Source organism: Mixophyes fleayi, chromosome 5 (assembly GCF_038048845.1).
Source record: "Mixophyes fleayi isolate aMixFle1 chromosome 5, aMixFle1.hap1, whole genome shotgun sequence".
In the NCBI taxonomy this organism is placed as follows: domain Eukaryota; kingdom Metazoa; phylum Chordata; class Amphibia; order Anura; family Limnodynastidae; genus Mixophyes; species Mixophyes fleayi.
The window spans coordinates 43,106,170-43,127,447 of record NC_134406.1 but is presented as its reverse complement, the minus strand read 5'-3'; the positions used below and the strand labels follow the sequence as shown (position 1 = coordinate 43,127,447).

The 21,278-nt window shown below is 41.0% G+C and overlaps 1 protein-coding gene across 1 annotated transcript in view; it reads left to right on the top strand.

Moving 5' to 3' along the window:
* Nucleotides 1-21,278, top strand: part of DYNC2I1 (dynein 2 intermediate chain 1) — a 53,941-nt gene that overhangs the window by 5,408 nt on the left and 27,255 nt on the right. Inside the window, exons 2-7 of the mRNA XM_075212108.1 lie at nucleotides 10,358-10,408; nucleotides 13,356-13,719; nucleotides 16,040-16,116; nucleotides 16,349-16,663; nucleotides 18,015-18,080; nucleotides 18,980-19,048. Coding sequence (XP_075068209.1) covers nucleotides 10,358-10,408; nucleotides 13,356-13,719; nucleotides 16,040-16,116; nucleotides 16,349-16,663; nucleotides 18,015-18,080; nucleotides 18,980-19,048 — 942 coding nt within the window. The remainder of the gene's footprint in view (nucleotides 1-10,357; nucleotides 10,409-13,355; nucleotides 13,720-16,039; nucleotides 16,117-16,348; nucleotides 16,664-18,014; nucleotides 18,081-18,979; nucleotides 19,049-21,278) is intronic.

Genomic DNA, 21,278 nt, shown 5'->3' with positions numbered 1-21,278 from the left:
CACTGTTTGTACACTATTTTTTTTAATTCAACAAATAACTTAGTGGTCTGGTATATGTATGTGTGTGCATGTGAAAACATTTAATGTTCCGACTATTGCTCTTCAGATATCACAAATAATACTGCTAAGTTCATTGTAGGAATGGTCAGTTCTTAATAATGGCATGGATACATCAACAGCACAGTGTATTATATTGTAGAATTTTACATAAAACTTTTGTTATAGTTTAGTAATATTGTGGATCATCAAATTCTAGAATGGAAAAATACTCATTTTTTAACCTTTATATAAAAGTGGAAGGATTCTTATACTCAGGTATGGGGCCAGGCTGGTCGCCATCTGTCAGATGAGAAGGATAAGCTGCTCTTGTCTCTTCATTCTGTAATGCTGACAAACACTAACTGCATGTATAATCTCCCTGAATACAAACTGCTACATGTATTTTTATAACTCGTTAGAACAATCATTATTGAAATTGTATTCAGGATGTAAATATTGGCTAAGCAAGAAATAAAAAAAAAACTATAATGGTTATCCCTTTTTAATTGTCCTTAGCTTTTAGTAGCAGTTTGATTACATTTTAATTTTAAAAATAAATAAATGTATTTTATGCTTTGCCTCAAGCCTGCCCCTCCAATAGCTATGTGCATAATTGTATATGAAGATGTTAACCTGTCAACCTGGAAAAAGTTTCTAATATTGCAATACAAAGAAAGGCCAATTTTATGTCCAGCCAATCAAGATTCAATAGAAAATGACAAATCCTATATTTAAAGGAATCATAATGAAACTAACATTATGTAACTATTAATATGCTTCTTTCAATGAAGCCTCTGGCATTTTTCATTGGTCGATTCTTTTTAGGTGTGTTTAACAAGGGTCTGTATTGTATTAAATTTCATCTTCGGCACATCTCTGTGTGAAACAGTATTTTGGAAACCAAAAATGAAAAATGAGAGAGCATATAGAGCATTAAATATTAAAACCCAAAATACAAACTTTTTACATACACCAATAGTATTCTGCTCTCCCTCTCCTCTGTTTTGCAATCAGGGGACCCTAAAAATATTGCGGCACACTACCTGAGGCCCAACCCACAGGTTGTCTCTAATTTAAGATTAATCTAAAAACATAAATCACTAGAGACCCTGCTCATCAACCTTCTCCAATATTATAACTTTTGTCCTCATTGCAAAATCCCTCAATTTTGTTCCCTCATTTTTGTCACTCTTTTTGTTGAGTATTTTTTCTGCTTCTGTGTCCTACATTTAAAATTTTTGTTTGTCAATACAACGTATTTTAAAATTGCAAAGAAAGAAAAAATGTCTGTAATTGATTTTACCTAAAATTACACTACTTACCACCCTATTAAATAAAAGTAGTGTGCTTTTATCTATAGCTGTGAAAGTACAGGAGATATTTCTCCAAATGTTGGACATTGCTCACATTTTTAAACCATTTATCATAGATTATTTTTGTAGTTCAGGCCACAAAGAGAACTGTTTTGCAAATAAATGCTTTTGCAACTACGACTTCATATTAACCATTTAATAATTGAATGGTGCCTAGTTTTGGCTAATCTTGCTGTATGTCTTATTGCATTGTAAACTTTTGTAACCTATTGTGTCACCTGAAAACATTGCCTACAGCATTGCCCAAACCATAATACAAACTATAGAAACCTCATATGCATAATAGATGTTTTAAACTAACAGTTACTGACAGGCACAGGTCTTCTCATGCTGACCTGCCATTATTAATTGTTATGGCATGTGTTGTAGAGGATAAATATTGCCTGATATCAGTGTGTTTTAGTGCAGGGTTTTCACTTGAAAGGGCTAAGAATTACATCTGTTCGTTTTTGAGTACACGCTTTAAATTGTTTTCACTCCTTAAAATAGTCTAATAAGAAGCAACACATACGGTTTTAAAAAAACATTTTATTAATAAAGATCGATCAGCTGGAAGAGGAATGGTATTAATTTAGTGAATTCATGGAGTTAAGATAAAAATCCCCACTCATTTTTCTTTGTACCTCTATGGGGCGCGAGGAAAAATGAGCAGATTTCTGTTAAAATCTCCGCCACAAAGTGTCCCTGGAATATCCGCAAGACACTTTGCGGCTAATTAAATTTCCCCCTTAGAGGGATGTTCTCTGTTTAGTAGGGGACTGAGCATTTTTCTCCCTGCAAAGGAACTTGTATTATAAATGAATTATACATGTGGAAACTGGGCATCGGGTTATACTTTCAATGAAACACTTTCCAGGCTCACTTTATATGAAAAAATGCATTTCTGTTTGAGTTTAAACCAATATAAAAGAAAAAGAGACTCTCAAACATACAAAAGTGGCCCGTAATACACAGTCTGCATGTCCTCTCACTATTATAATTATTTTAAAGCAGCATTTCCACATCTAAGGTTTATTTTTATTTAAATAGCAAATTAAGTATCTTTTAAGCATGCAGTCATTTTCTTAGCTTTCCTACAAATCAGTATCTCCTTTTCAAACTCTCTCTGGAAGATGCAAAGTATGGCTCACAGCTTTCCAAATGTCTTGTGAAGGCAGGGGGTGAGAAGAAGGAAAAGTATTTTACAGTACAGAGAACAGATAGAGCTCAGAGGGTCATTCCAAAGCCTCTCTGGTCACTACATCATGTGCCATGTGACTGTGGTTACCAAGGTAGTCCATGACACAGTGCAGAATTATAAACCATTAATAGCAGCCTGAAGAAACAAACCAAGGAAAAATAGTAAATACAATGATTCTTCTTATAGCCTGCCACAGTGAGTCATGTAATAAATAAAATGGCTGATTTAAGATATAAATGTGTAGTGTTTTAGGAGGAAAATTGGAATTTGAAATGAATGAAGTGGGTAGAAAATTGGTTATAGTTCGGACTTTGAAGTCACATTTTCACTCTTTCCATCTTTTCCCCAAACCATAATGTCGAACTGTATACGACAAGGGAACAAATATGTACATTTTCTCACAATGAAAAATTCTCTGTGAAGAGTTTTCACCTTTTGTAAATGACCTTTTTTATTTCTCTTGCAAATACAGTTGAGGAACACTGCTCACCTTGGAGTATAGAGGCCAGATTGATTTTCCTTGCAAATCGTTATTGCTTTGCTGGATCACTCTGTTTGCCTCTACACTGGTTGTCTTATTTTAATCCGAATCTAATATAAAATACTTTTACTAACCTACAAGGCCATCAACAAAGCTGCACCAACATACATCTGCTGACGTGTCTCAAAATATCTCCTAAGACGAGAACTCTGTTCTGCACAAGATCAGCGTCTCTCATCCACTCTCATTACATTTTGCCATTCCCATTTACAGGACTTGTCGAACTGCACCCACTCTATGGAATTCGCTCCCTTGCACAATAAGACTTTTTCTGGTCTACAAACCTTCAAGTGTTCTCTGAAAACCTACCTCTTCAGGCAAGCTTATAATATTCCTCAACCACCTTCTTAACCTCACCACCTGTTACACAATTCACACAAGACCACAATCCTCTGACAAACATTGCTATGTGACTGGATCGTATAGCATACTAATCTTTTGTTTGTTGTTTTACCTTTGCAATCTGGCTGGACCGAAATGCAGTATGTAGACTTAACCTCATGTATCCAACTCCCATTCTCCCATAGATTGTAAGCTTGCGAGCAGGGCCTTCTCACCTCTTTGTCTGTTTTACCCAGTTTGTTTATTACTGTGTTTGTCCCCAATTGTAAAGTGCTACAGAATTTGCTGACGCTATATAAATGATGATCATGATGATGATAGAGGGCTCTGTGGAGTAAAAGGTTCGTCCCGCGCTGGGAGCCATGGCTGCAGCACCAGTCTTCCCTTGCGCTGGAGCACCAGTCATCCCCTGCTGGCGGTCTAAGCCGCACCTGTTCCTGTGACACTGCTGAGGACACAGACAGCAGCTGGACATGCAGGTAGCAGGGGCTTGTTTTCTGGGAGGGAACTGTTGTTTTCACAGCTCCCCTGTTTCCCAGGCTTTTTTAATGGTTTTTGTAACTGACATCACAGCCCTATATATATTATATGTATTACCTCTTTCCGGAACAGGAGGTTGCGTCATGGGAGACACACCCAAGTGTAGATGCTCCCATCACGCATTTGGCTAAGGCAAGCATTATTCTTCTTCCTAGTGCTGAAAATTGGAAAGACAGCATGGATAGGAGATGTGAGGGGTTGTTTGGTGCTTCCATCCATCCTATTATGACAGCGGCATGGGTGATTAAAGTCGTGGAAAAATAGGCCCTCACACTTTGTGATGGGCTCCAATCTGGTATGGCCAGGTCTGAATTATCCCCACTAGCAGCTCACATTAAGGATGCTGCTGAATTCCTGGTGATTCGGTTTTGGTCGCAGTTCAGGGTTTATCCAGGACTTCCTCATTAGCGGTGGCGGCCAGATGCACCCTCTGGCTTCGATCTTGGGAGGCAGATGCCGAACTCAAGATAGCTCTGAAAGGTTCATGTCCCAGGCCACGGGAGGTAAGAGTTAATTATGCCGTTGGCCGTTCCCACAACAAAGGGCAAAAGATTTCTCTCATTTTGTTTTGTTGGGAAAACAAGGGGTGCCTCATCGAGGGATTAGTCTTCTGCTCACAAAGGCAGACAAGCTTAGATTGGAAGACATCCTGGTGCCATATAGACTGACAAGCAGTCAGCATGACTACCTACACCCCCCCCCCCACTGAGAACTTCAGTGGTGGGGGCTTGACTGCTAATCTTTTGTGATAAGTGGTTCAGTTTTACCACAGACAACTGGGTAAGGGGGGTGGTGGATAGAAGGTACATGATAGAGCTCTTAAGGACGCCTGCACAGCATTTTCTGTCCATTCCCTTACCAAGAGATGAGACTAGGGAAGTGGCACTTCTGGGGTCAATTCAGTCCTTGGTAGCAGCAGCAGTCATTGATCCAGTTCCAGAGGAACAAAGGGGGTTGGGTTATTACTCCCACCTCTTTTTCTGGTACAGAATCCAGATCTGTCTTTTCGTCCCATTCTGAATATAAAATCCCTGAAGACGCACTTGAGGGTAGCCAGTTTTCAATGGAATCGATCCGGTTGGTTATCAATTCAATGGGAAAGAACGAGTTTCTACCATCGAGGATATCAAGGATGCTTATTTTCATATTCCCATATGGGCTGGTCACCACAATCTTCTCCAGTTTGAGTTGGACCAGTATCACTTCCAATTCAGAGTGTTCGGGCTGGCCACAGCACCAATGGTATTCACGAAGGTGATGGTGGTCATGGCGGCAAGGTTACATCAACAAAGGGTGACAGTCTTGCCGTATCACCTGGACAACATGGCAAAGATGTTCCATTCCCATGGCTGGGTAATCAATGTCAAGAAGTCCAGTCTGATTCTTACTCTTCAGACTTTTGTTCGACACAAGATGTCATAGGGTCTTTCTATGTCCGGACAAGATACAAAAGTTCAAACACCAAGTAAAGGTCTTGCTACCCCTCAAGTGCGTATCCATTCTCCAGTGTATAAAGCTGATGAGACTTATGGTGTCCTGTTTCGAGGCAGTACAGTTTGCTCAGTTCTATTCATGACCCTTCCAGCGTGGAATCCTCGCCAAATGGAAGAGATAGGAGCCTCATCTGGAAATACAATTTTTCCATCTCTCACCAGCGACTCGGCAGTCCTTGGTGTGGTTACGGGCAGGGAATCTCAACCTGGGATAACCCTTCTCAGTTTGGGAATGGACAATTGTGACCACAAACGCTAGCCTATTAGGCTGGGGGACGGTGACTTTGGGTCTGAGATTGCAGGGTCTCTGGACTCAGTAGGAGGCAAGGTTTCCTGTCAGTGTTCTCTTGTTAAGGGCAGTGTACAATGCTGTGGTCCAGGCACAGCTCAAGCTGCGAAACATACCTATTCGGATCCAATCAGGCAACGCCAAGACGGTGGCATACATCAATCACCAGGGGGGAAGAAAGTATTCCCTGGCCATGAGACAAACTGCCAAGATCATGACTTGGACAGAACAGCAAGTTCCTGTTATTTCTGCAGGGGTGGACAATTGTAAAGCTGGTTACCTGAGTATGCTTGCGATACAGCCGGGGGAATGGTCCCTACATCTGGAAGTGTTCGCTCAAATTGTTCAAAGGTGGGATCACTCAGAGATCAGAATGATTACCTCTTGGCTGAACCAAAAGGTGGACAGGTATTGTGCCAGATTGAGAGACTCTGAGGCGTTTTTGGGTGAACGCCATGACTGTGTCCTGGAGTTTCAATCTAGCGTATCTATTTCCTCCAATTCCAATGTTGCCTTGGATCTTGAAAAGGATCAGATTCAAAGGGTTTGCAGTAATTCTTCTGGCACCAGACTGGACGAGAAGATCTCTATACGTAGATCTGCTCTCCATGAGCATTTCACTTCCTAGGCGTTTTCCTCTCAGGGAAGATCTTCTCAGCCAGGGTCCGTTTTTCCATCAGGACCTAGCATGGCTAGCTTTGACGGCTTGGTGGTTGAATCTTTGATTCTTAGACAAAAGGGTTTGTCGGAAAGGGTAATCTGGATAATGATCAATGCTCGGAAATCCACACCTTCTTGGAATTACCATTGTATATGGAAAGCAAATATCGGTTGGTGTGAGACGCTTTTTCAGAAGTCGCCATTCGAACCTCTGGAGTCCATATCTTTGAAACTTCTTACATGGAAGGTTTCATTCTTATTGGTTATTTCCTCAGCCAGATGTGTCTCTGAGTTGGCGGCTCTGTCTTACTGTTCCTCTTTTCTAATTTTCCATAACGACAGGGCTGTTTTGCATACCAGGCCATCTTTTCAGCCAAAAGTGGTCTTGAGATTTCATATTAATCAGCACATTGTTATTCCTGCATTGTCTCAGGATTCTCCATCCCGTAGTCAGGGTTCGTTTATACCTCTGGATGTGGTTAGAGCCTTGCGGATCTCTGTGGATCGTACAGGTTCAGTTAGGAAGACTGACACTGTATTAGTGTTGTATGATGCTTGTATGCGTGGCTGTAATGTACAAACAGTAGCTAGATGGATTACGGCAACTATTCATCAGGCCTGTATGTCAGAGGGTTTTCTGGTTCATGATAGTCTGCTCATTCTACCAGGTCAGTTGGCACCTCTTGGGCAGAGCTGCATGGGGCCTTGGTCGAGCAGTTGTGTAGCGCAACTTCCTGGCCTTCCGTTCATACGTTTACCAGATTTTACAGCTTCCACGTCTTTGCATTCAAAGACGCAGGTTTTGCACGTAAAGTGTTACATGCAGCTCAGTCTGAGCCTACTCACCCCTAGAGGCAGCTTTGAAATGTCTCCAAGGTGAGCAGTGTCCTCCAACGGTATGTGCAAAAAAACCACAAGATATTTGTAGTTGTAAAATCTATTTCTCTAAACACAGTTGGGAAAACTGTGCTCCTACCTTTGTTGTTCTGACGGTTCTGTTCAATGTTCTGTTGGTTGTGTTCGACCCTCTCTTGTGGCTTGGTTATTTAAATAAACTGAAGCATTTGGCCAGGGGGGCATAGAGGGGAGGGAGCAGGCTAGACAAGTTTGTTAGTGCATTTTACTCCACAGCGCCCTCTATACCACAAGGATATTTCTCCTAAACTGTGTTTAGAGAAATAGATTTTATGGTAAGTACAAAAATCTTGGTTTCTGTTTCCCTTTGCAAAGGAATCCATATGGTAGATTTCAACAAATTTAAAAAAGTTTTCTTTGCAGATTTATCTTTATCTTCCTGACATAAGTGGGGAGACAAGTTTACTTAAAACCCTTCATAACACTAGAACAGGGTACTCTTGTGTCCCATTCTCTCAGCACAGGTCCAGTCTTATTTCCCCAGTTGATTAAATGTTTGTTTAAAGCATTTAAGTTGTGTGGAGTGCAGCAACATTGGAGCTACAAAGTAAAATGCAAAGAGTAGTCCTGACTATATCCTGTTTTAGTAGAGGGAGGGGGATGTGAGATTGAAAGCTACATCATCACCTAGGAAGTTTAAGATTAAAATTTGTCACTTTAAAATTGTTGTGTGCGTGTGTAGGAATTGTGTATGCTGGAGGACAGTCAGAAGCTGCAATCATGCAATGAAGCATTGTGATAGGAACTCTAGAGTCTACCAAGATAGTGCCAAACATTATGCACTAACTCTGTTGCAAAGTGTCCCAATCCCTCCCCCCATCATCACAAAGCCTGGTTTCTGGCTGGGGCTGCGTGACAAATCACAGAGACCTGGGCTCTGGAAAGGAACATGTTGGGAATAGTTGGTAATGCAGTGCATGGAGCAGGTCTGGGATCTGGGAAGGGACATGTTAGGAATAGGTGGTAATGCAGTGCATGGAGCAGGCCTGGGGATCTGGGAAGAAACATGTTAGGAATAGGTGGTAATGTAGTGCATGAAGCAGCACGCCGGGATCTGTGTAGGGACGTGTTAGGAATAGGTGGTAATGTAGTGCATGAAGCAGCCCCCGGGACCTGGGAAGGAACGTGTTAGAAATAGGTGGTAATGCAATGTGTGAAGCAGCCCCCGGGATCTGGGAAGGAACGTGTTAGGAATAGGTGGTAATGCAGTGCGTGAAGCAGCCCCGGGGATCTGGGAAGGAACGTGTTAGGAATAGGTGGTAGTGCAGTGTGTGAAGCAGCCCCGGGGATCTGGGAAGGAACGTGTTAGGAATAGGTGGTAATGCAGTACATGGTGCAGCTCCCGGGATCTGGGAAGGAACGTGTTAGGAATAGGTGGTAATGCAGTACATGGTGCAGCTCCCGGGATCTGGGAAGGAACATGTTAGGAATAGGTGGTAATGTAGTGCATGAAGCAGCACGCCGGGATCTGTGTAGGGACGTGTTAGGAATAGGTGGTAATGTAGTGCATGAAGCAGCCCCCGGGACCTGGGAAGGAACGTGTTAGAAATAGGTGGTAATGCAATGTGTGAAGCAGCCCCCGGGATCTGGGAAGGAACGTGTTAGGAATAGGTGGTAATGCAGTGCGTGAAGCAGCCCCGGGGATCTGGGAAGGAACGTGTTAGGAATAGGTGGTAGTGCAGTGCGTGAAGCAGCCCCGGGGATCTGGGAAGGAACGTGTTAGGAATAGGTGGTAATGCAGTACATGGTGCAGCTCCCGGGATCTGGGAAGGAACGTGTTAGGAATAGGTGGTAATGCAGTACATGGTGCAGCTCCCGGGATCTGGGAAGGAACATGTTAGGAATAGGTGGTAATGCAGTGTGTGAAGCAGCCCCCGGGATCTGGGAAGGAACGTGTTAAGAATAGGTGGTAATGCAGTGTGTGAAGCAGCCCCCGGGATCTGGGAAGGAACGTGTTATGAATAGGTGGTAATGCAGTGCATGGAGCAGCTCCCGGAATCTGGGAAGGATCATGTTAGGAATAGGTGGTAATGCAGTGTGTGAAGCAGCCCCCGGGATCTGGGAAGCAACGTGTTAGGAATAGGTGGTAATGCAGTGCGTGGAGCAGCCCCGGGGATCTGGGAAGGAACGTGTTAGGAATAGGTGGTAATGCAGTGTGTGAAGCAGCCCCCGGGATCTGGGAAGCAACGTGTTAGGAATAGGTGGTAATGCAGTGCGTGGAGCAGCCCCGGGGATCTGGGAAGGAACGTGTTAGGAATAGGTGGTAATGCAGTACATGGTGCAGCTCCCGGGATCTGTGAAGGAACATGTTAGGAATAGGTGGTAATGCAGTGTGTGAAGCAGCCCCCGGGATCTGGGAAGGAACGTGTTATGAATAGGTGGTAATGCAGTGCATGGAGCAGCTCCCGGAATCTGGGAAGGATCATGTTAGGAATAGGTGGTAATGCAGTGTGTGAAGCAGCCCCCGGGATCTGGGAAGCAACATGTTAGGAATAGGTGGTAATGCAGTGCGTGGAGCAGCTCCCGGAATCTGGGAAGGATCATATTAGGAATAGGTGGTAATGCAGTGCATGGAGGAGCTCCCAGGATCTGGGAAGGGACATGTTAGTAATAGGTGGTAATGCAGTGCATGAAGCAGCCCCCGGGATCTGGGTAGGGACGTGTTAGGAATAGGTGGTAATGTAGCTTTGATACTACTTTATTTTCAAGCTAAATTTATACAGCTGAACTTATTTCTGTGTAAACGCAATGATGTTTTCTACTGTTTCCATGATAAGATGGCGATTCTAAAAGTAATATTACATTTCCTTTTACACTGGAAAAACAAACATTGAGACAGTCTCCATGTTTTAATAATTACAAATATATAGAGAAGTAAGATTTTTTTGTGCAGAATAACATATGCCTTTATGTCTAAACCATCATTGAAAATAAATGCTACAGAGGTTTCCCTTATAAATAGTGATTGCTTTTTTTCCTTACCAGAAAACTAAGGAGGACACCTGGAAATCAGAGGAACTGAAGAAACACCTAAAGGTGACTGATTTTCTCCACAATGTGATTAGATTTGGCTTATTATATTTTCTGCTTCAGTCTGATCTGCCACAGGTGTAAATTTACACTTCACGGTAATGGATGGTTGCTGTCTACAGAACAAAAGCAAATGCTTGCCGGTGATCCATAACATTCTCAGCAGAAAATGGCTGTATTATTAGCTGTCACCTAGGAGACAGCAGAGAACTGAATATTGTCATATATCTACTCGTAATATGACATTCCAATGATTTCATCCTTAAAATTGCTAGACCTGATTATTAGTTTGACAGCACCCGAAATATTCTTGGGTTAGTAAATTATTTGGTGAAAAAGTAAGTATCCATCTGCTGATATGACGTCAGCAAGTGGCTCTGACTCGTATCTCCAACCTCTTCGATCTTCCCTCTCCTGTTTAACCTTCTTTCTATCCTGCTTATTTTTCTTTACAATTTTATTTTTGTCTGACAAAACAAGATAGACTAGATAAAGATAGTAAAAATTAAGACCGATATTTTAGTGAAAAGGTAAAAAGAAATAGAAAAAGATATAATGTATTGTGATGAAATATTGCTTTACCTTAAGACCCGTGACCTGCCTATCATTGAAGCACACTAACAGATTGTCATCTAGAAGCTATTGAACTCTATTTAGTCTTGATGATGTTAAAAATGTAGATGTGCCATTGAGGGCATTAATGGCGACTCCAAGTATCCTGCATATTAGGTTGCTTGGTCAAGTGATTTGTAGCATTTAATTTTCCCTTTGCTTGCTGTTATATCTTATTGTTTTCACTTCTTTTACAGAAAAATTATACAATCCAGACATTCTATACAATGCCAGGGCTGTTTAGACAATTTATGGTAGAGTTGTCACCGACATTTGAAAAATATTTTCAGGGATGCTTTGTTGCTGGAGAGATGTCATGTATAGTACAGTGTAGGAGACCCCCCGCCTTATAATGCATATTTACTTCTTTCTAATAAATAAGAGAATTGATAATTGTCCAGCGTGAAAATTTCCAATGATAATTCTACTTTTTATTGAAAGCATCAAGGGTAGTACATACAATAAAAAAAGGAATACATATCCTTAGTGATATGTAACATTGTTTGTAGTTAACACAACCCAATGTATAACATTAAAATAACCAGGATTAATAGCGAGGTCATAAATTGATGATTCCTGCTATTTTGCATATAAGGCGGGAATAGAGAGGAGGGAGGACACGAAAAATGGGGGTAAGGAGTGGCTGTGGATCAACTCAGATGGGTACCGTTTGAGAGTACAATTTGTTGCTGTAATAAGAACTGTCCTAGAGAGGCATCAAGCTTACAAACTATGCAGGGGCTGGTTGTAGAAGGAGGTCCAAGGGGCCCAAACTTGAATAATGAAAAGATAGAAGAGTTCTTCAGCATGCTTTGGTACACATGCCAGATGCGGGTATATACCATTGTTAGAGTAGAGGTGTGAGTCCATAGTGGTTGACGTTTGGGTCAGCTCCACCAAATTTGTGAGAATGACCCTAGTTTCCCACAGTTTCTCCAACAAGCAACTGAAGTGCTCAGAAAGATGCTGTGGAGCCTTATTGGGGTTTATTACCATCCAAAAAGTAATTTTAGATGTGTTTTCTTTTATACGAATGTTAATAGAGGACATTACTTTTCTTCCTACTTGTCAGACCACTCCTTCGGGCCCAAGGCCTCGTCATCATCTAATTTCATTTAGTATCTTGTCCAAAAGAGAGCTTGCCAAAAGGGAGTCCAACATGATGCTTTTTTCCTCCCCGGCATGGCAGAGAGCTGATTAAGGATAATTATTTAAAGCATTGTCAGGTTCACTGGGAATTAAGGACAATTGCAACTGATGTGACTTTAGTTTACTTGAAAATCAACAATCTGCACTGAATAACAATAAGGGATACATCTAAACACCCTATCTACAAAACATATTTACTGTGATTTTACTTTTCATATTTTAGGAGTCAGAATAACTTCCTAGTTTTGCCACCATCACATATAGCAGCGTAATTTGCTAGTAGCGCTGTTTGTACCTTAACTTCAAACTCAGCAAGCGCACTACTGCGAAATATAGTTGAACTGTGATATTGCTCCTTTATAAAATTACATACTAAGCCTTGTTAGTGGATCCTTTTTAGCCACAACTCCCATGTTATGCTTGTTCACTCATCAGTTTATTTGAAGATAATAGTTTCTACACTAAAGTGACAGGCTAACCACCAGATTCAGTGTATCTGCATGGACACTAGACTCCATATTGTTGGCAGTCCGAGGAACTTTCTTGGTTCTGTGTCCTTAACCTCATAAATAAAATTTGCCAAATGGAACTTTTTGTTGTTCATTATCAAAGGATAAATGTTCTAAAATCTGTGATCAATGAACCTTTACCAAATATATTCTATACTCACCTGATCTGAATCAGTCTAGGTTTTCCTGTATCTCCTGATTTTTAGGATAAGACTTGCACACTGAAATTAGGTACACTATAGATGCTGACTACAGTACTTGGAAATGCTGGTCTGTTTCTATGTCTGCATACTATCCAGGTACTGTTGATATTTCCCCAGACAAGGGGTGAGCAAAGGAGGTTTGGATGCTGGCCTTGTAATCTGCTACTGCTGGGGCTGCAGTATCTAATGTAATAATTGAGTCAGATGCTTCTCTGCAAAGAAAACGTGTGTCCTGTTTGTAGACATGGGTCTCTTGTGATACCCATGAAAAATATCACTTTGCTCATCAATGCAATATACATAGTGAGAGACCATGCTTTATTGTGAGTGTATGTCAAATTGTTTAAATGGATTGTATATATTTTCTAAAGTTGTTTCCCATTTGCTTGTTTTTCTTCTTAATAGTTTATTACTGTGTATGTGCGTCACCTAGTCCTCATATAGTTACTCATTTGTTACTATTCTTGTTTTGTTATCTAGGCCATGCAGTCAGAAGGTTCTAATAATAAAAGACCTAAGGAGAGACGGCATCGCAGAGATGAAGACAGAGATGAACATGCAAGACGCAGTCATAAATCCAGTGACAAGACAGATGAAAGAGAGCATCACAAGTTCTCTGAGAGTGACAGACATGCAGACAGAGACAGAGAAAATGCTCGAGAACATCGCAGAGAAAGGGAGAAAACAACAGAGGCGGACATGGACAAACAGCAGATATCTGAAAGGCACAAAATTAGGGAGAGAGAGAAAAATAAGGAAAGAAAGTACAGTGGGGGAAATCCAACTAAAGAGTATGGAACATCTGAGCTGAGCAGAGAGGAAAGGAAGTTGAGAGACACTCTGGGTAAGTGAGATTAGTGGACTTTGTTGGCATTCTCATTAAAATATCGACAACAACAAACCAGTTTCGGGCAAACAACTCTCCTTGAATTGACTATTGTTATTCGATTTTGGTTTGTCGTCATGTGCTTTGAAATTGCATTGAGTAATGTTAACTCAAGGGTTAATTATTTTATAAGCTTTATTGCCCTGTGGTTCAGAGGGATTCGTTAATGTACATGTGAATAAGCCGTTTACACCTCTTCTATACCATAACAGCATATTTTGCTAATTTATGCTTGTCCTTAGTTTTCTGTAGACAAGGCATCCTCAAACACATAGCGGCTTATGTAGAGTTGGTCAAAAGTCTGAAGCGTTACACGCACCTTACTTAGTATGTAAAGGTGGGAGCAGGCACAGATAATAGGCTTCCCCCTGGAGCACGATATAAGCTAATAATGATCTCCCCCTTCCTCCCGAAAAATGCCTTTACCAGCACTAGGATATGCCAGCCAGGGCTGGTGGCACTGTAGCAGCTGAAAGAACTAGGGCTTTTCCCACACCCTTGGGTGTGGGTTAATAGTAAGAAAATAAAATTATATAAAATCATTTTCACTTTGAGTTCATTCATTTATTTTTGAACAGATATAATGTACAATAGGCGATTGGCGCTAGTAGCCTTAGAGGTATTAAACCTAGGCAAATGTTTTGGGTGCTCATACCATAGGTCTCTTACTCATGATCTTTAAAGTCCTAACAGTACATTGGTAAAACGCACAGTGTCTTGGGCGGAGCGTCATGTTCCTGTAATTTCGTCCATATTCATCCCAGGGGCTGAGAACTGTGTGGTAGATTACCTCAGCCACAGCTGGATCCACCCCAGGTCAGTTGACTGTTCCGGTTGCCTCTTCCACACAGTAATAATATGCAGAGGAAGAGGGTTTCCTCTGCATATCATTACTGTGCGTGGAAGGCTTACATACTGCGGTGTGACAATCTGGGTTTTCACATTTCTCGTTTTAGTTTTCCCTGCCTGTTTTCCTTCTTGTAGGAGGACTTGTATAAGGGGCTACGTCTTTTTTTCTTTAAAACTGTAGGTTTCAGCGCTTTCCATTTTTTTTCAGTGGAAAATGGCAGTTTTGAGGGATGTTCAGACTTTTCTACAGGGTGTTCTCCACGGTCATCCCTCTTTTGTACATTTGCTTGAACCGTGAGATCTTAATCTGAAGTTCACGGCTCTCACTGAGGCTCCCTTTGAGCCGATAGATTGATCTCTGTTAAGTGACTTGCAAGACAGTATTTCTTTTTGCCATTTAATCTGCTCGTTGGGTGTCTGAGTTGGGGGCGCTGTGCTGTTCTCCCCCTTTTCTGTTTTTTCATCAGGATAGGGCTGTGCTACTCACAAAACCATCCTTTGTGCGTGCCAAAGGTGGTCTCCTGGTTTCATCTAAACCAGGGGATTGTCATTCTGTCCTGGTCTTCTAATGATGCTTTGCTTCTTTTGAATGTAGTTCAGTCCCTTCGGTGTTATGTGGACCAGACAGTCTGTTCGCAAGACCGCTGACCTTTTCATCCTGCGTGATGATCACAAACAGGGTTGACCTGCCTCCAAGCAATCACTTGCTCTCTGGCTTACGTCAGCTAGTTGCTTGGCCTAAGTCCAGACAGGCCTGTGCCGGTTCATACCACTAGAGCTGTTGGTGCCTCATGGGCAATGCTTCATGGGACTTCTGCTGAGCATTTGTGCCAGGCTGCGACGTGATCCACACTTTCTTGAAATTCTACAAGCTGCAAGGCTTTTCATATCGGGATGATAGTTTTGGGACGCAAGGTGCTGTGTACAGCTGTTCTAGAGCAATGACCTCTTAGGGGCTGCTTAGTTATTTCCTCAGTGTTTCAAAAGTCCCTCAATGGCAAGAAAGAGTAAAGTGGATTTTTTACTGTGATTTTTATTCACTGCATAAAACAACGTGTTCTTGTGTATTAAGAGTAACAGTGTTCTGCCCAGAAAATTTTGTCAGCCGGGAGGCATTAAGAAGCAGCCATGTGGGGGCAGTTGTAATACTTTGCAATAATAATGAAAAATGTTGGCTGTTATTGTCCACACCTACTAGGACTGGTCAGACTGGTGGTCTAACACACACTGCTGGTTGTAGTGCTTGTTATAATAAGAGAAACAATGGTTTATTCTATTACAATAGGACTCTGTTGGGCTCCAAGTGCCGGGTGGCAAGTAAAAACAATCGGGTGGAGCACCCAGGAAATAGGTGCTGGGGAGAACACTGAATAATAATGTACAAGCACTTATATTTCATTCATTTTAAATGTTGACATTCCTGTTTTAGAAAAAAGCAAACACAGAAGTGATGATCGAGAAAGGAGACATCAGGAAAGACGGGTAAAAGAGGGGACAAAAAGAGAGGTAACCTTTTATCATGGTTTTGCATTTTAGATTACCCTGTAAAAAAATTACTTTCTTGATATATTTCTCAATATTGTTATCAGTTGATGATTTCTTTTGTTAGATCTAAATAAATCTAATACTCAGTTGTATAATATTTTGTAATTTAATCTTTTTCACTTAATGTTTGAGGGTTATGGTTGCTAATGGACTAAATGTACATGTTTTCATGTTGTGTATTGTCTTGTTCAAGAATGAAGATCACAAGGATCGAGACCTAAGACATCGAAAGCACAGGGAGGATTTAAATAGCGAAGATATACAGCGGGAGAGGAGAAGGAGTGACCAGAATCACAGTGGGAACTCTGATAGGGAAAAAAGACATCATAGCAAACGAGAGAAGGACATACCAGGAGACATAGAACTGAGGTCTACCGCGGACACGGTGGAATATGTGGACAAGGTGAAAGAGACTTCAAGGGGGCAGAATAGGGACAAGGATCAAAGACACAGAGAAAAGAGAGAAAACAGAGGACAAACTAATGAAAGAAAGAAGATCGACAACCAGGTACAGGACGCACACACATTTATAAAGTACATCTTATTATAATGTGTGCCGTCTGGCTAGTGAAGGAAAAGAGAACACTGACTCCCCTCTAGGGTTACTCTATCAGTGCAGTTCTCTTCTAGCTAGTCACTAGCTTCTCAATTACATATTAATGGCAGTACTCATAGATAGTTTATCTATTATCTATGTACATTTGGGCAGCAGTGCACAAATCCCCTGCTTGTAATGAAAGGATCATCATCATCATTTATATAGCGCCAGCAAATTCCCTAGCGCTTTACAATTGGGAACAAACATTAATAAAACAATACTGGGTAATACAGACAGACAGAGAGGTAAGAGAACCCTGCTCGCAAGCTTACAATCTAAAGGATGCACTTATTTGAGAGAGAAGCTCTTTATTATATGCTTGTTTCCTTTGGGGATAGCTACACTGCACAGTTACCCAGCCTGCACATTGCATAGGCGTATTCCAGACAACGTGTATTATTGAGTTAAGTGTGAGACTGCACTCACATGAATGTTTTCACTCTTCCCATGTTCTATCTGTGTTGTGATAGGAATATAAGAAACTGACCACAATACGCATGTTCTATTCCTGAGTACTTAGGACCCCCCCAGTTTAAATCCTGCATCTAGTACATAAAAACATTTTAAACAAGCATAACATACCTTCTACTCCTGCTATAAATAGGGATATGCTCATTTGCAAAAAAAGCTACATTGCTCTATTTGCAATACTACCTTGTTCAAGCCTACATGGCTTCAATGATTTCTGATTTCTTGAATCTAAACATGCTACTAGTTACTTGGGGAAACTGGACCCTGGGCTTATCTCTATTGTGTAAATAAGTATCACCAATTTTAAATACAAGCATATATTTTGTCTTTTCTTAAAATGTCCTATATTCTATAGGTAGAGCTTAATCCCATCTAGTGATGTTCTTGTACCCCATTGGTTTCAGTAAAAAAGAATTTAATTGTAAAGGGATAATAAATTATTGTTTTTACTATTGCATTTAAACTATTCACAAAGCAACAGATTACTGCTAAACTCCAACTGTACATAGTGCAGCGTAGAGTACCAAACAAAAGCATTTTAACAAAATTAGTATAACGTTTATTTCTGGTCCTATTCTACATGACAATATAGAATATTTGAAAAATATATAGTTTAGTATTTTTTTGAAGACCAACTTTGGTCAAGAGTAAAACTTTTTAGTTAGCTTGCTCTATTCAAAGTACGTTACCTTAAATGTTGATATTTAGTTTTTGTTTGTGTTATCTCTTTTTTTTTTTTTTTTTTTTATTGTAATAACCTAGACATTTTATTTTGTGGTTATTTCACTAGGAAAACAGTGTTTATCAAAGGCACTCAAAGGACTCCCTGAGAAAGCAGGAAAGCGCTGATGAGAAGGTAATGGTGACCTTGCTGATGGCATATGGTCCTATCTGGTTTAGCTATTGCTTTAGTTCTTTCTTCAAACTCTCAAAGTAACTCATTAAAAATAAAGAGTTCTAAACTTTTTGTTACTAAACTGTTAGAGGCCGATGATGAAAAGTTAAAAGTATTTGCTGAAACTCTCTTGTTTGGAAAATGTCAGCCTGATTGGGCCCTAGACCAGAGACTGGCTGCCCAATTATTGTTCACCTACCCACCTTGTTGGAAGCAAGAGCATCTGCTCTTTTCAGATAATTGCAATGGTGGAATCTTTGCTGTGAAGTATGGGGGTAGATGTGCCAGAGAAGCAGTGTACTGCAATTTTCTTTGATTGGTGTTCAATCTCAATTCTATATTAAGCTTTAGCAATTTTTCTCCCACTTTGCATTGCTTGCTCAGAAGTCTGTTCTAACTGTTCCTGGGATTTAGATCAGATTCTAGTGCACAGCAGCATACACATTTATGTATGGAACAGATGAAAGCTTTTAGCCGCACTTAGAAACCTTTTCAAACGCCCACGCGGTAATATTGGATAATGGAAATTGTGTGCATAATGTGCAGGTATTTTAAAGTGTACCTATCGCCTTCAGACAGTGGAGGGAGCCATCTTGTTGCAGAGAAAGAGTTGATGCTGTCTCTCTATAATCCTATAAATTCATAAATGTGTGTTTCATGCCTAGGTGGACCTATCTGGTCTCTCCTGCCAGGCATTTGTAATCAATCCACGTAAAAGTGATCTATTCGTAAATACTCAACATGGTATCTTTTTAACATAGATATATTAGTACATTAGTATAAACATATTTAGTGATATTGGAAAGTACATGTGTGCTTGTCTTTTTTTATAAATTACAATCTCTCTTATTTTCTTTAAGGAAATTGAGGAGACTATATACAAGACAGATACAGCACATGAGCCCACAAACTATGAAGAGGATTTTGAAGTATGTAACCTTTAACTTTGTTGTTGTGTTTTTTTTTTTTTACAGTTTGTTTATTTATTTTATTTTTTATTTATATGGCATCACGAAGTGCCGTTCATTATTACACACACATAGGGGATTGAACAAAGTACATAATTACACAATGAACCAACAGCTACAAATTAACAAAGTACATTGTACAAGATAGGGCAAAACAACTACAGACTGCTTGGTAAGCATGACGTGATGAGATATATAGTACATATGAAAGAACAGAGGAGAGATAGGGACAAAGCAGGGAGCGCAAACCTGCAGGAGTGTGGGCTTAATGAGACAGGACTAGAGACACTGGGGCCTGAGGCTTAGAGACCAAGCAGAAGGTGCATGAGGTACAAAGCATAGTGTGGGCAGATGAACACGAAGAAAAAGGGCTTATATTTATCAGGGAAAGGGCAGACTCAGGTTGGGTTTCACTGAGAGGAAGTGTAAGGGTAACAGGAGGAAGAGTTAGGTAAAGGGCTGGTAGGATTTGATCTAAACATGAGTCTTTAATGCACCTTTGAAGCCTTGCAGACTAGAGGATAGTCTAAGTGAGTGTGGGAGTGTGTACCAAAGGTGCGGAGCAGCATGGGTTAGGTCTTGGAGGCGGGAGTGAGAAGAGGTGATGAGTGTGGAGGTGAGGCCGCAGTAGGCAGAGCGGGCAGAGCAGTAGGGAATTTGAGTGCAAATGAGGTTGGAGATGTAGGGGGAGAGGAATGGCTCAGGGCATTGTAGGTGAGGGTGGGGAGTTTGAACTGTATTCTATAGGGGACAGTGAGCCAGTGTAGCGAGTGGCTGAAGTAGAGCAGTGAGATAGGAAAATGAGTCGCGCAGCAGCATTAAGGGCAGACTGAATCGGGAAAGGCGAGTGAGTGGTAAGTCGGAGAGGAGGAGATTACAGTAGTCTAGGCTAGAGAAAACGAGAGCGCGGATGAGAGGTTTGGTTGCTTCCAAAGTGAGAAATGGTCTGATCCTGAAGATGTTACAAAAGTTTCAGCGTCAGGATTGGGAGAGGGACTGAATGTGTGGAGTGAAGGAGAGGGAGGAGTCAAGAATGACACCCAGGCAGCGTAATTGAGAGACAGAGGAGAGGGTAGTGTTGACGGATAGCGGGAAGGTGAGGGGACCTTGGAGAGGGGGGAAGACAAAGATTTCTGTTTAACATACCGACTTTCAGAAAGTGCAGGGACATCCAAGAGGAGATGGCCAATAGGCTATTGGAGACACGAGAAAGAAGCAAAGGGAAAAGGTCATGGGAGGAGAGGTAAAACTTTCTTAACTGTAATTACACAATGCATGCTGGACTGCAGGCTTGGTTCTATAAATACCAAAGTAGAATTATACATACACATATGATGCAGAACAATTTTGACCAAACTAGGACAACGTCATTGTGTGTGGTGAATCAGGTGACCATTGTATCCCGTGGATTGGTATAGGGTGGACAGGTGGAAAATTCGGGGACCAGAACAAGGTGTACCTTTTGTTATTGTGTGCAGTCAAACAGTGCTGCTCAGTTAGTGAACAACCAGGGGTTTTACCACAACAATGTACATTTATCAGAACTGGTGCACTGGTGTTACTCATAGCAGCTAATCAGATTCTGCTATTTTTTTACCATTGCTGAATGATATCTGATTTTGTAGCCAGTTTTCACATATTAATATATATGGGTATATTTTATAATTCTTACAGGTTATTTGATATATAAATAGAGATGTGATATAATTAGAACATTATTAACACTGTACATCAGTGCTATCCAAGTATTTCAGTAAAGTGGGAAATAACTGTGTTCACGGGCCAAATGCTTCTGTAAAATGATGTCTTACCATAGAACCAGAACCAAGTTCTTATCAGAAGTTTCAGGGTAACTCGGATACAAAAAATTCTGTGGACGGTTGGGTCTTGTTCCTGGGTATTCAGTGGGACAGCAGAGCATAGATCACTTTGCACATTGCTATTTAACACATTATACAAGCTGTGGCTTAATACCACAATATGACCTCTTCGTTCTTTTTATAGTGTTTACCCCACAAAGCTGTTTTCATTGTCTGCTACACGCTATTTGTTAGCTTTACGTTTTTCCTTTTATAGCTGTTCTGAAAAATATAAAATGTGAATTCCAACATCATTCATTTTTTTAAAATGTTAATTTCTCTTTCATCCAATCTGGGGGACACTGTTACCATGGTTTGTATGAGGGCACATG